The 13985-nt window shown below is 38.7% G+C and overlaps 2 protein-coding genes across 12 annotated transcripts in view; both read right to left on the bottom strand.

Annotated features, from left to right (window-relative positions):
* EVL (Enah/Vasp-like) overlaps positions 1–8634 on the bottom strand; it is a 147993-nt gene extending 139359 nt beyond the window's left edge. For 4 of the 6 annotated variants that reach the window (XM_087952160.1, XM_087952168.1, XM_026680231.2 and 1 more), the window contains exon 1: positions 8237–8634. In XM_087952160.1, the coding sequence (XP_087808286.1) occupies positions 8237–8241 (5 nt within the window). In that variant the 5' untranslated portion in view covers positions 8242–8634. Of the gene's footprint in view, positions 1–7820; positions 8109–8236 lie in introns of those variants that run through there. The other 2 variants (XM_087952161.1, XM_087952169.1) reach the window with 2 other exon arrangements.
* Positions 8635–11960: 3326 nt separating this feature from the next.
* Positions 11961–13985, bottom strand: part of EML1 (EMAP like 1) — a 149232-nt gene continuing 147207 nt past the window's right edge. For all 6 annotated transcript variants that reach the window (XM_087952156.1, XM_087952155.1, XM_087952152.1 and 3 more), the window contains one exon: positions 11961–13225. In XM_087952156.1, the coding sequence (XP_087808282.1) occupies positions 13100–13225 (126 nt within the window). In that variant the 3' untranslated portion in view covers positions 11961–13099. The remainder of the gene's footprint in view (positions 13226–13985) is intronic.

The raw sequence follows: 13985 nt of genomic DNA, 5'->3' as shown, positions 1-13985 counted from the left end.
CGCATCTGCCCCACGGGCCAGAAGTTTGACAGCCCTGATCTAAAGCATAAGACACAAACTAAAGGAACTGAATCCAAAGAAAAAGAAACTCAATCAGTAGGAATAGTTTGTAGTGGAACAAATTACCAGGAGATGTGGTCAATTTCTCTTTCCTATATAAGTTTAAAGGAAGGCTAGGCAGACATGTTTTCGTTTTAGAGGGGAGTTGACCTGATGTCCTAATTAGCTTTTTTTCTGTTGCATTTTAAGCAAACCACTTCTGAAAAACTTGCCCAGAAAACTGCAGGGATTTGTCTAGGCAGTCTCTGAGAATCAGACATAATAGAACAGAAGAGAAAAAAATGAATGTAACACAAATAACAGCTTAAAAGAGATAATTAGGCCTGGGAAAGGGAGATAAAGTATTAAACCTCCCCTCCCTGTTTTCATTTTCTTAGAGTTGCTCATGTCTCCTGTTATTTAAATAACAAAATATGCTCAGATAGGTAGGGTCACTGCTTTACATTAGAACCAACATACTTTCAATTCAGGGGACTCTTCAAGATAAGCCTGGACTTACAGCCAAGCACACCAACCAGAACTGGAGGCAGAGCTGAAGCCTGGAGTTGTGAGGGACTTGTTCAGAATGCTTTGGATCTTACTCTCATCCAATTGCAATTAGATTCTGGTCCCACATGCTATATTTCAAAGAACTGTGCCATAAAAAATCATTTGTCTAAAATAAAACAGCAAGCCAGAGGTATACAGGATTTATACTGAGTGACTAATTTTGTGGAGCCAGAGGTCACTTGTGATTAGATCACATCAATGGTTCTCAAAATGTGGTCTGGGGACCAATGGGATCTCTAAGGGGGTCTGCAAAGTGGAATAAATATTTTAAAATTAGTTTTAATATTTCTGATACAGTAAATAGTGATAGTTAAAACCAACACAAATCAAAGCTCTCTGGGGTCCTCAATAATTTTTAAAAACACAAAGGGGACAGAAGACCAAAATGTTTGAGAAGCATTGATTCATATCAGTGCCTTTGGAAATGAGCAGCTTTTGAGGTTTGATTAGGATCTTTGGTTATTATTATTTTATTACTATAATTAGATTCCTATCCAACCCTTTTAAATTATATGTTTGATTAACTCCAGGCAGCAAATATATTTAATATTCCAGCCTAATTTCTTCATAAGAACCCTGTGAGGTAGATTGGGCTGAGAGAGAATAACTGATCTAAATTACCCAGCCGGCAAGTCTGGAACTCAAAGAGTTTTCTGGCTTCTAGGCCAGCACTTTAGCACTGTACTGTACTCAGAAAAGTGTAGCGTTGCTTCTTTTAAAACCCTTCAACTTATCCATCTGAATAAGTTGCCTTCAACTTATCCATCTGAAATTTTGCAATGGGTATTCCCAACCACCAAGGGAAAAACTTCATCACATTCTGCTTCCTCATACACACAAAAATAGTCCAGTTCCAAGAGCTTGGTTCCTTTAAATCCAACAGTTTTAAAGGAACAGAGCAGAAAAATCATAAAAACTGGAACTCTTTCTCCCCTATACTACAAAAATGTTTCAAACATTTATGTTTATTCCATATGAAACTATGAAAAAAACTTCACTATGAATTCAGCTTTTCAGTAAAAATGAACTACCTTTGACATGATCCCACTTTGACCAAGCAACTTTTAGAGTTCTTGATTTAACTCCAATATTGATTGGGTGGCCTCTGCACAGGTTTAGTAAAAGGGAAGAAAATATATGAACGTACTTATTTTAAAGACAAATACCAGGATATAATGTGCAATTATGAATCAATACATGGTAGCTTTTCTTCATTGCAGTTTGCCACATTGAGTCTACTAAGTATTAATTCACATACTGTAGTCACACTACTTTTGTTATCTGAATATGTACTCAGAAACATGTTGCCAAATCTTAAGTGAACTGTCTGTTTACACAGCAGGGAGCTAAATCCATGCCAAGATGTTTCTTCCCAGAGCTTTTTGGCACCTCCGTTACCCTCAAGTATTTTGCTTGTTTCCACTGTTGCCAATGATCTTTACTCTTCTTTATGCACATTATTTATTCTTTTTGTATTATGCATTGTTTGCATATTCTCCTGTTTTTTAAAGTTACTGTATAGTGTTTATTATTCATGGTTTCTCCCCCAAGTTTTCACTTACGTTTAATCTTTTTTAAGTCTCCCAAACCTTTAAATAAAGGCATATTGAAGCAATCCATCTCCTCAATCACTACAAAATGCTTAGCATTCACAAACAAGACACAAAAACATCCCAGCTTGTCTAATATTTTATCATTTTTAATAGTCAACTCAAGATTTACAGTAGTGGTGGACAAGCTTTTGAGTTTCCAACAATTCTCCCTAGAGTAAGACCTTGAAAATTTTAAAAATGTATTCATTATTTGGGAAATTTATTGGCTTAATTAATATTTTATTAAGGTTTTCCCCTTGTGGTCCATCAGGCTGCATTTGTTTGTTTGTTTGAATGTAGTTTTTCAGCCTTCCATCCTTCCGAGGCAGGTAAAATTAGGACACAAATTGTTAGAGGCAATATGCTGACTCTGTAAACAGCTTAGAGAGGGCTGTAAAGCACTGTAAAGTGGTATATAAGTCTAAGTGCTATTGCTATTGCTATTGCTATTTTTTAATGATAGTAGACTTGGACAGCAAGTAGACAGACAAAGCATTTTGTTCATTAATCAGTAGTATAAGAGTTCAGCACCAAGCACCCAAGTTTACAAATATTTATATCCTGAAATTTTAATAATCTACAATTGATTTCTAATGCAACTTACAGAAAGTCAATTCAAAGATCAGGCTGAATCATACTTCATTGGAATATAAACAGGAAACATTTCTTGCCAGCACATTGCCTATATAATATTATCTGCCAATAAACCATAGAGCTCTTTCATTGGACCACTTTAATGTTTTGCCCTCTGCTGTACTGAAAGGAATATATAACAATATTTCCTTTGTAAAAAAACAAAACTACATAGTTTCTTTATTTTAATGTCATTCTGCTTTATTTTATCTTCCTCTCCAAACATATCTCCAACTCTGCTTTTCTAGTTCCCCATCCAGTATTCCCTTTAGAGACTAAAATTGCAATTGCACACTCACTAATTTGGTAGTAAGTTGTAAACAGATATCCACAATATGTTACAAAATCCAAGTACAGATCTCTGTCTTTGGAGCTTTGAAATAGGCTCTCTCAAAACAAAATGTGAAGATCTGGTACACACTAAGTTATAATGTGTTTTATTTGGTTTTTGGCACAGTGTATGTGCAATCCTAGCCACTATAGTTTGTTCAATAAACCATAGTTTAGTATGTTTAGATCAATGATGAGAAAAGTAAAGTTCTACATTTAGGCAAGAAAAAACAAATGTACAGGTAGTAATTGTAAGAGGGATCTCGGACTCCTAGTGGACAGTCACTTAAATAAGAGCCAGCAGTGTGCTGCAGCTGCCAAAAAAACGCCAACACGGTCCTAGGCTGCATTAACAGAGGGCTAGAATCAAGATCAAGTGAAGTGTTAGGAGCGCTTTATAAAGCTTAGGTAAAATCACACTTAGAATACTGCATCCAGTTTTGGGCGCCATGATATAAAAAAGATGTTGAGGCTCTAGAAAGAGTGCAGAGAAGAGCAACAAAGATTAGGGGACTGGGGGATAAAACATATGAAGAATGGTTTCAAAAATGGGTTATGTCTGATTTAATGAAAAGAAGGACTAGCAATGTCAGATAGCAGTGTTCCAATATCTAAAGGGCTACCACAAAGAAGAGGGGGGCCACCCTATTTTGCAAAGCACATGAAGGCTGGACAAGAAGTAATGGATGGGAAATAATCAAGGAGAGAAGCAACCTAGAACTAAGGAGAAAAATCCTGTTAGTTAGAATAATCAATCAGTGGAAAGACTTGCCTCTAGAAATTGTGGGTTCTCCAACACTGGACGCTTTTAAGAAGAGATTGGACAACTCTTTTGTCTGACATGGTATAGGATTTCCTGCTTTGAGTAGAAGATTGGACCCAAAGACCTCCAAGGTCCCTTCCAACTCTGTTCTCTATTCTGTTAATATATCATGGCTTAGCACTGTAGGAACTCAGTCCAGATCCATCCTCTTTTACTGTATATTAAAAGAAAAACAGTTTGCTTTTTGCCTTCACACAGTGTATCATTCTCAGTAAGGATGAAGTTAAAACACTGCCTTCTCTGTGTATGCCAGGAGATCTAGGAAAGGAAAACAGTTGGTGGCAACTAGAGACAATGCCTGGCTATCAAGGCTTGCCAAGATTGTGAACCCTCTGTCAATATTACAGAGCCAGCTTTAGAGTCTATAAAAAGAAGAAAAAGCCTTCACATGCACGAATACAAGAGGTCAGCTATTTTGTGATCAGAAAAAACAAGGTTTGTCTCCTATGCACTAAGTAAGCCAGTCTTCAGTGGATGCTCATAAAAATAATAAATATTTTCCTTTCTCTACCAAATGACTTTTTAAGCATTCTGCTGACCATTACTCCTAGAAGACATGGGTAAAATGAGACCTTTGAGAGGCAGTTTAATTAGCTCACTTACTGTCAGAGGTAGCAAAAGACAAGACTTACACATTATACACACATATGTAGTCTATGGAGTTCCATATCAGTGCACTATTTTCTGGTGGTGTCTGCAGCTTTTAATAAACCCTGGCATATTCTGTCATACCAATGTAAGTAATGATGGGCAATCATGCCAAAACATACCATCCACTCACATGATATCTATTCATCCCATTGAAGGACTGAGAGACACAATGATAGTTCAGTGTCCTTTATTCCTGGCATGTCCAGTTCCTGTCTAATAAATAACCTGTGCCTAGCAAGCAGCTGCAGAACATTCTGACATTTCAGAATGTGTTCCCATCATAGTCATAATTATGTCCTGGGAATCAATTAAAGGGGTACCTCAATAGACAAAATTCAACAGAGGCCAAAACCTTCTCCTGCCATTTCATTTTTATCTTGCCCCAAGAGGCTTCTATATAAATTATGAAGTGCCACAAACAGTAGCAATTATACCAGTTGCACCGAGTTTGCATTTAAAACCCAAAGCTTCAAAAATAACTATATTCCAGAAATTTTCCTAAAGGCACATGCTTAGATAATGCATGGGTGGGGGGATGCTGGGTTCACCCATTTGTACAAGTGGCAGACTCTCAAAACAACAACAATAACAATCAGGATTTTTGTGCCAATTATTCTCTATGCGCTAAGAAAAAAAAATGCAGAGACTGTTGTGCCATTGGTGAAAAATATAACAATAACATAAATCCAGAAACAAGCACCTGTATAAGCAAATAAAGATCACCATCATAATATATAGGACCTTAATTACAGACCTCATTACAGACCCTGGGCCAGAAATCCTCAGTGGCACAGCTTTTCTTAATAGTCCCATCTCTTCCTATGCGGTATCATTGCTTCCAATAGTAGAGAACATACTGTAGGTGGCTCAGTATATCACTCAGTATATCACATGTTCTTTTTTCTGCTGCACCCAATCTGCCCCATAGTCCAAGAAGATATTCAGTACATCAGGAGGTTGTGTAAAGATTGCTCTAGTAGCTGTTTATATTTCCAGAAAGCAGCTTTGGAAGAATAATGAGAAGATCAGAAGATTAGCAGCATTTGAAGGATCATCATTTAGTTCAGTGCTAGAAGCTATATCTTGGTTGGTACCTAACAATGTCATCTACCTGAATTGCTCCTGGAAGACATACATAGTATATAAAGCTTAAACTCCCCATCTATGTTACATCATAAAATGAGAAAATGCAATGAAGAAATCTTTTCTCCCTAGCTCAAAACCACACATATTCTCAAATACAAAGGAAAATGCAGGACATACACTACAAAAGGCAGAGAAACAGATACACAATTTCAATGAATTACCTTCCAAGAGATAAAGGAAGTAGTCTTAGCACTGTCAGTTAATGCATGGCAACAGTGATGAAGGAAAGGCACACCCACATTCATGGCAACAGAAAGAAGCAGTACATTTTCCCTGCCTCTGTTGCCATGCATATATTCTGTTTTCTCTACATGAACCATTCCATAATCATTATTTGGAATATAAAAGCCTATTTTCATTGTTCCCTTCGCTTCCCCTCCCCATGTAACAGCTGATCGATAAAATAATTTGCTGGGCAATACTAAAATCACATGCATGAGAACTGAGAGGTCTCTTTATTAATTACATACACAAAGAGCTCTTTCCCACAACTCAGTTTAATGCTTTGCTCCCATCTGTGAATCATCAGAAACCTAAACTTTAAAGCCTTTCCCACTGTTAATTCTAAGTGCCTCTGTTCTGGCTTATAGTCAGAAGATGATGTTCTCATTTTCCATGTAGGGAAGGCTGCTTTCTCCTCCCCCTTCTTAATATTATCAGCTGGAGGGAAAACATCTATCAACGGCAACATTGATCCAACTAATGATAGGTTTGACACATGGCTAAATCCATAAGTTTAGCCACCTCTCAGAACCTGCCCTCCACTTTCACCTGCAATCTCTTCAAGTCTGGAGAAGATGGGATGGAAACAGCTTCCTATAGCCCAGACCTGCTGTAGGCCAATTAGTGCAATTAGCTCAAAACAACAGCTTGGTGGGGATGACACAACCCCACTCTTTTCTGCTGTTTGTGATGTACCTCCCCCACCCCGGAAGAACATGGAATTTATTTTTTTGAAAACAATCAAAACAAGGGGTAGAAGAAGTGGGAGAGAAATGTGCTAAGAAGTTCAAACAGAGACTGTTGTGTGATCCTTATGCAATTCCATCTCCACCAGTGCTGGTCAATTATTATTTGGGCTGTTCCAAACTGGGGTTGGTAAAGAAACTTAATGTCAACAATTCTGCCCCATGGACCACCTGACAGAACCATCAAAAAAATTGTTGTCTCCATGTAAAACTGCCACAGCTAGTTAGCTGCTCAGCACCGACTTGTTTACCTAAAAGCATGCTATGGGGTTATTTTATTTTGGGCTAAACAGGACATATGATCTTCCTGATTACAATACAGTATGCAAACAAGTTATTATAGTTTGTTCAACAAATTAGATTTTAAAAAATACTAAATTGTTAGTATAAACACAAGCAATCTGTCCTAGTAACTTAAGACATGATGCTAAACCACTCACAAGCATTGCATCCATCTCTTCATTTGCTGAAAGACTGAAGGACCCAATAATCTTTCTTTCACTGAAGGGAAGAAACTACACAAAATGAAAGGTTTTACATTTCTAGGACAGGCTCCAAGCCTGATGCCCACTTGAAAGTCATTCCTCAATGCCAGCTGCCATGATTTTGTTGCTATTCTTTGAGGCCACTATGTGCACTCCCAGTAAAGCTGAATTACCTGAAGGGGGAAATACACCGTTTCACCAACCCTGAACAATGCCCATCCTCCAAAATGAAATGAAGGACCTTAGTTTTGAGAACATAAAAGTATATGTGATCAGATGCAACTCACAAGAGATTTAAGTTTTCAGGCTGGCAACAGACCAGAAAAACACACACACACACACACAAAACACTTTTTCCACAGCTGTGCAGAAATCACCAAGAAATCTAAGTAAATCTTTGCCATACCAGAGAAAGAAGGCCGGCCATCCGCAAATGCTTGACAAATTCTAGAGAGCGGTGTGAACCTGTCACACCCGCAAAACACATCACTTGGTAGGGCCTTCGGATTTACCGTACTGAGACTTTAATGAACTAGATAAGACAATTCGACAAGATGCAGGTATCCCCCCCCACCCACCATACCCTGTTGGCCACGGGGATGTCACAAAGGATTCTTTTTGTCTCTCACAGCTGCGGATCCCGCCGCTATTACAGAGCACGGGAGCAATGGCTAATTAAAAAGAGAGAGTTGGCAGTTCTATTCATGTTCTCCATGGAAGCGGATACAGAAGGCTCAATTCCGCCTAGACTGAAGCTCTCTGGAAATTCTAGGCCAGAGGCGAAGAGGATTCGAGACTGCAATGCACACGTGTCCTTGCTAGAGGCAGACCCAAGAATCCCGCTCTTACACCACTCCGCGCATACTCCTCTGAAGGGCAGAACCAGCGTTACTTGCACCTGCCCGCTGCCAGGTGAAAGCGCCAGCCCTCCTTCCCCCGAGGAGGAGGAGGAGAAGAAAGAGAGCTCGAACACCCGCGCCTCAGGCTCGGCCGACTCACCTCATTTTCCCCGCAGCTGAGCTTTGCGCAGCCGTTTCTAGCTAGCCGCCTTTCCCCCCACCGCACAGCGGGAAGTTTCCCCGCCCCGGCCCGGGATTCGGCGACGCTCCTGCAGCAAAAAAGCGGCAGCAGCTGCTATTCTGGCTGTCAGATGCTCAATGGAGGAGCGCCCGAGAGGAGGAAGAAAAGCCCGCCGATCGCTGGCGACTTCGCTCTTGCATCTGCTCTTCAATTCTGCCGCCTCGCTCGGCTCCTCCAGCTCGCAGGCAGTGGCATCTTCTTACCTCCCCACCCTCCCCCCCGCGGCCAAGGGCGCTAGCTGGGGAGCCACTCCTCGGCGCCTGGCAGCTGGTCCAGGGCCCCGGCCATCTCCCCCCGCCGTTTTCCCGGGATGTGGCGAGGCAAGAGTGGGCGTGGGACAAATCGCTGGCGAAGGAGGAGGAGAGGGAGGAGGAGGAGGCGCACAAAGCCCGCGGGGCTCTGCTGCCCACTGCTGCCGAGAGACACTTCCGCCAGTCTGTCTGCTGCTACTGCAGCTCTCACGAGCACCGCGGGCCAGGCAAGCCCATCCAAGCACGCGCAAAGTGGAGAACGCAAGCGGAACGTTTCTGCAACACAAACACCGGCAAGCGCGCACGCGCCTGTCAGTGCGAACAAGGTGCGGGCGCGCTTCGCCTTGTAGGTCTCTGCCGATTGCTCCTTTGAAAAAGGAGTCGCGGCTCCCCCGCTGGAATTTTCAGTGCAATTAGCGCAGAATCTTGAGGTACCCTATTAAATGTAGTTTGTGTGTGCGCAAATTTTCGTGGGTTCTTACCGGTTTTTTAATTCCTTAAAACCGATACAAAATGTGATGCTGTATGTATACTGTGTAGCTTTCTCCAGTCTGTCCCTGTGCCTTACGAGTTGGTGTAGGATTTACCTCAAAACCAAACACTATGGCTGGGAATCCATTGGAGCTGAAGCCGCTTCAAAATCAGTAGTAGTTCCAATCGGTAAAGGTTCTCTTTGCCCCAGCATTGAACAAAATAGAGCCCAAACTTCTAATACCAGTATAGTGGAGCCTACTTGCTGTAATGTAGTTACAAACTTTTAAGCATTTTAAATGCAACAATTTGTATTTTCAATAGGTATTGTCCAGTTGATCTATCAGTTAAAATGTTGTCCTGAATTGGTAAGTGTGTACATAAAATGTATACAATCCACTAATGCTTTTGGCAGAAAAGGGGAACAAAGTGTACTCTGAAGTAAATATCCTTCAGTTGAATGGGTTTATTCTTGTATATGTCAGGGTGAACAACTCTTTTAAGATATGGCAGCAGTTGGTGTTAGTGGAGAAATAGTTTCCATTTGCTGAATGGAAGAGTCTCTTCTAAGTAGCTCTTACATAGGATCAAAGAAGAAATGTTGTAGGATGGAGTCAAGTGTCTTCCAGGTGACAACTGGCCCAAGCCTTTAAAGTGCCACAAGATCATGCTTACATGGTCTATTACATGTAAACCAGAGATTGCAAACCAGAGATTGCAAAAGGTGACCGTCTGTAGCTCAGAAGACTTCAAAAATATTTTACACAATTCAGGAAAAAACACACACATGAAATGCCCAATTCAGAGGTGTGCAGGAATGTCTGGAGGAGGGGGTGTCAGAAAGATTTGTGAAATATGCCATTCTTTTATGTAAATCAAACATGTAGTTTAGAATGGTATGTTGGTGTCTATCTCTCAACTTAACCCATGTGTGTGCTCTGAGTCAATCTGCCAAAGCTAGCTCACTATAAATGGAGCAGTTTTAAAGGCACTACATATTTTAAAGGTACAATACTTAATAAACAGACTAAATTCTCCCTGATCTTTTTACAGAATGCCTAAAATCAACAGCTGATATGGAAAAAGGCTCTTGTAGCAATTTTTAACATTGATTCCATCCTCCTTACTTGATTGGATTGATTGGAAAATCAAAGGTAACTCTGAATGGCTCCAGAAGATCTCTGGAAACTAAGTGATGCACATTGAGGCAAACTGTGTCCTTTATGTATATATTGGTGAGGTCTCAGCTTTTGAGGTCATGGTCTTGAGAAAAGTGATAGAAGAAGGAACTGCCATATTGTAGTACTCTTGTACCAATCTATGATACAATTACACCTGATTATTTCTTCACACAACATATAATTAAGGTGTCGAATTCATCACATGGCATGGTAATGGCTACTCACTTGATACATTCATGGAAGAGAAACCTATTAAATATTAGCAGTGCCTTCCACTAATTACAAAGGAATACCAGTTGCAAAGGAACAGAGTTGGAAGGTCTTGCTTGAGAGTATCTAGATGTAAATGGGTGGCCACTGTGAGAAACAATATGGTTGATTCTATGAACTGATCCAGCAGAACTACTGTTACACTGATAGTAGAATTTAACAACTCATGAGCTTATCTTTAGTAATCCTAAGTGAAACACATCCTGACAAGACTTTTGTTTTTATAGTATTAGATTAAAACAAAACAAATATACTACAGTCATTTATAATGTACACATACAAAGAGTGGTCAGTACTCTTTTGCCAGCAAGACCCTACAATCCTGATCAATTTGATGAAGCCAGATAATGGAGCTTTCAGGAGTAGAAGAGAAATTATTCACAGGTGATAACCATGGTTCACATCCTACTAACTTGACTGGGTAAATTCATTGTTATGATTATACTATCCATTGAAAAATGTTTATTAAAAACTATTTCAGATATATATGAACAAACATTTTAAGACAGTTATTTTATTTTAACTTTGTATTTTTCAGTATATTTTCCTAACTTTAGAATTGTTCTGATTTTTCTCTACTTTTGATTTCTAAAGTATTATTTTATCTAGCGCTGATTTTGTTAAATGTTTTGCTGAGTTTAAATGCTTTGATACAAATTTTCATATATTTAATATTCACTACAATTTATTTCAAGTGCTTAAACACATGTTGCAACAAATAAATTCTATCAATGAATTTTGTATATAGAAATCCAGCACTGATGAACTGATTTCACCTTCTCTGTATAAAAGCTAATATTTAGAAATACAAATACAAAGGCAAAGTTCATGTAGATTCAGATTGCTTTGGAAAGTTCTATTCTTGTATAATACATTAAAAGTTTCAATATCAAATTCAATTCATATTGAAAAGTATAATTTCAATCAAACACTACACTGATGTTTATTAGTGTCCTGCAATTTCAACATAGCATGTCGGATATGTAATTTAGAAGGCTTCCAATTTATTAAAACTTCAGCCTCTAAAAAACAGAGCTTAATGTTTCCTTTCCATTTGAGGAAAAAGGCCTTTTATTATTTAGCTTTTCAGAGCCTGTTTGTAATTTTGTTCATTTCAAATATTTAGATAGATTTCCCCCATATAAACAGAAAATTGTAACTGGTTAAACAATCAAAACGTGTTAATCTGCCACATGAGCTATTTTATGCTATTTCTAGTCTTACTTCATTGCAAAACACAGTCTCTTCTTATACTATAAATACCAATCCATGAAACACTCGAGCAAAAAAAAAGGGCAAATTGTTCATTATTATGCAGGGCATTACCAAATATGTTTTATCAAGTGGCTGCATTGCATGATTTGATATCAGGCATCCTTTGCAATGGGACACAGACCTCTTGAACTGAACACTGTTGCACTGACATCTTTAAATACAGCAAACGTATTTGCCCCAGGGGCCAAAAAATTTTTCTTAATGGTTCACATGTTTATTTTCCCATTTCCTCTGCTGGTTTATAGTAAGCTTAAAAAGATCTCTTTATACATGATCTACTGGATCTTAAAATACAAATATACAATATCCATAAGCAAAAGACAAGTAAAGCTTTGAATGACTCACTATTTCTTATGAACTTCTAACATTTTTATACATGTATAAACATTCATGCTGATCAACATACAGAATGATTTCCTCTATTAACCAAACATCTGAGAAGGGATCAGACAGGTCATTATTTGTAAGAAATGCTCATTATTATTATTTTCAATTTAAGTTGGAGCTGTAATTCCTGCTCGTATATTCAAGTTAAAACTGTGGTAGTCCATATTTAGGGTCACCACATCTGTGCTGTAAAAATCTACATAAGCACTTTTCCCCCTTCCATTCAACTTTATGGCAGGAAAAAAAATATTTCATCTCCTTGCTGCCATCTGGTGTTCATCTGGATCTCTGCAGCATAGATACAGTAGTATGTAGTATGTATAATTATGTATAATTTCAGAGAATGAAATCAAAGCACAATTTGAACCTTTTATTTCATTTCACAGGCAACCTATGAAGGCTCCACTGAAATGAACAACACACAGCAGCAGTGTTTAATGGTTGTTTACTTATCTCATCTTGGTCTAAAATTTCTGTCTGCTTTCTTCACTGTTAATTAGAAATAGATGTACCATCATTTATGCAATCGTTGATATTCAGACAATGTAATTAAGACAGTACAGAACTGATAAACAATAAACAGCAAAGCAGCCATGTGTAATATTAGAATAAGCTTTTTGGTGACTATTTAATAGATTTTTTTTTCATTTATATTGCATAAATATTCAAGCCATGACTTCATTTTAAACTTGAATTTCTTCATATAATATACAACAAAGAGATGATAATTGTTTTTTGAGGTGATGCTTAATGAATAACCAAAATAATTATGGTAAGTAGCCGAGGACTTAACTTTCCTGAGGTTTGTAAGGATTTCAAAATTTCAAAATCACAGTGACTAGGGCTAGACAGTAACCATACTGTTAAATTTTCAATATACATCTTGTACAGAACTGTGATGCAAGGCCAGTTCTTGTTTGCACATATAGCTTCATGCAAGAATTCTCCTAAATAACTCGCCATTGCATAATACTAGTATCTTTTCCACCTGTGGAGATGAGATGAGTATCTTCATATAGAAAATCTACATTGGTTACATGACTGCTATGTCCACCATACACATGACTTGGAGCCTGAAAGACATAAATAAAAAGGCACATTCAGTAATAAAGTCAGAATTGGTAAAGGGAACAACATAACCTGTCAGTTATAGCTAATAATTAGAGGCCAATCTACAGAGAAATCATGCCATGTTGTTCAGCAGGTGATACCACCTGTCTGACCTTGATTCAGCTTGGAAGCTAAGCAAGATCAGACCAGATGGGCAACAACCAGGGAACATCAGGGATGAAAGTTAAACTGGGAAATAAACACACAAGAAGAATGGAACAAACCAGTTTCATAGTCTGGCATTATTTTTGCTTCCATCAGCCATGCAGGAAGGTACATCACTATGCTTATGGCTAAAACCTATACTTCCTTGATAAATGTACACTGGAGTTTTGCTATGGCTTCTGCTGCTACATTTTTTTGTGTGTGCCTTCAAGTCACTGTTGACTCCTGTCAACTGCTTAGACAAGCCTTGCAGTTCTCTTGGCAAGATTTCGAAAGTTGTTTGTTGTTGCCACCTACTAGGGCTCAGGAAAAAGTGACTGGCCCAGGTCACCCAACTGCCTTTGTGCCTAACAGGGACTAGAGTTCAGATACTCTCTCTTCCTAGGCATTCTTACCACTGGACCATACTATCTCTCTACCAGGATATTAATCCAGCATATGGTATATAAAAGGAACATATGGTATATATAAAAAAGATTTTCCCAAAGGTTCTTTTCCAAGAGGCAGCCAGACTGTCTGGTTTTTCTTTTAAGACATTTCACTTCCCATCCAAGAAGC

Source organism: Notechis scutatus, chromosome 1 (assembly GCF_049901735.1).
Source record: "Notechis scutatus isolate UNSWTSFEM ecotype Mainland chromosome 1, rNotScu1.2, whole genome shotgun sequence".
Classification (NCBI taxonomy): Eukaryota; Metazoa; Chordata; class Lepidosauria; order Squamata; family Elapidae; genus Notechis; species Notechis scutatus.
The sequence above is the reverse complement of the archived record's forward strand: the minus strand, read 5'-3'. Positions and strand labels throughout refer to the sequence as shown.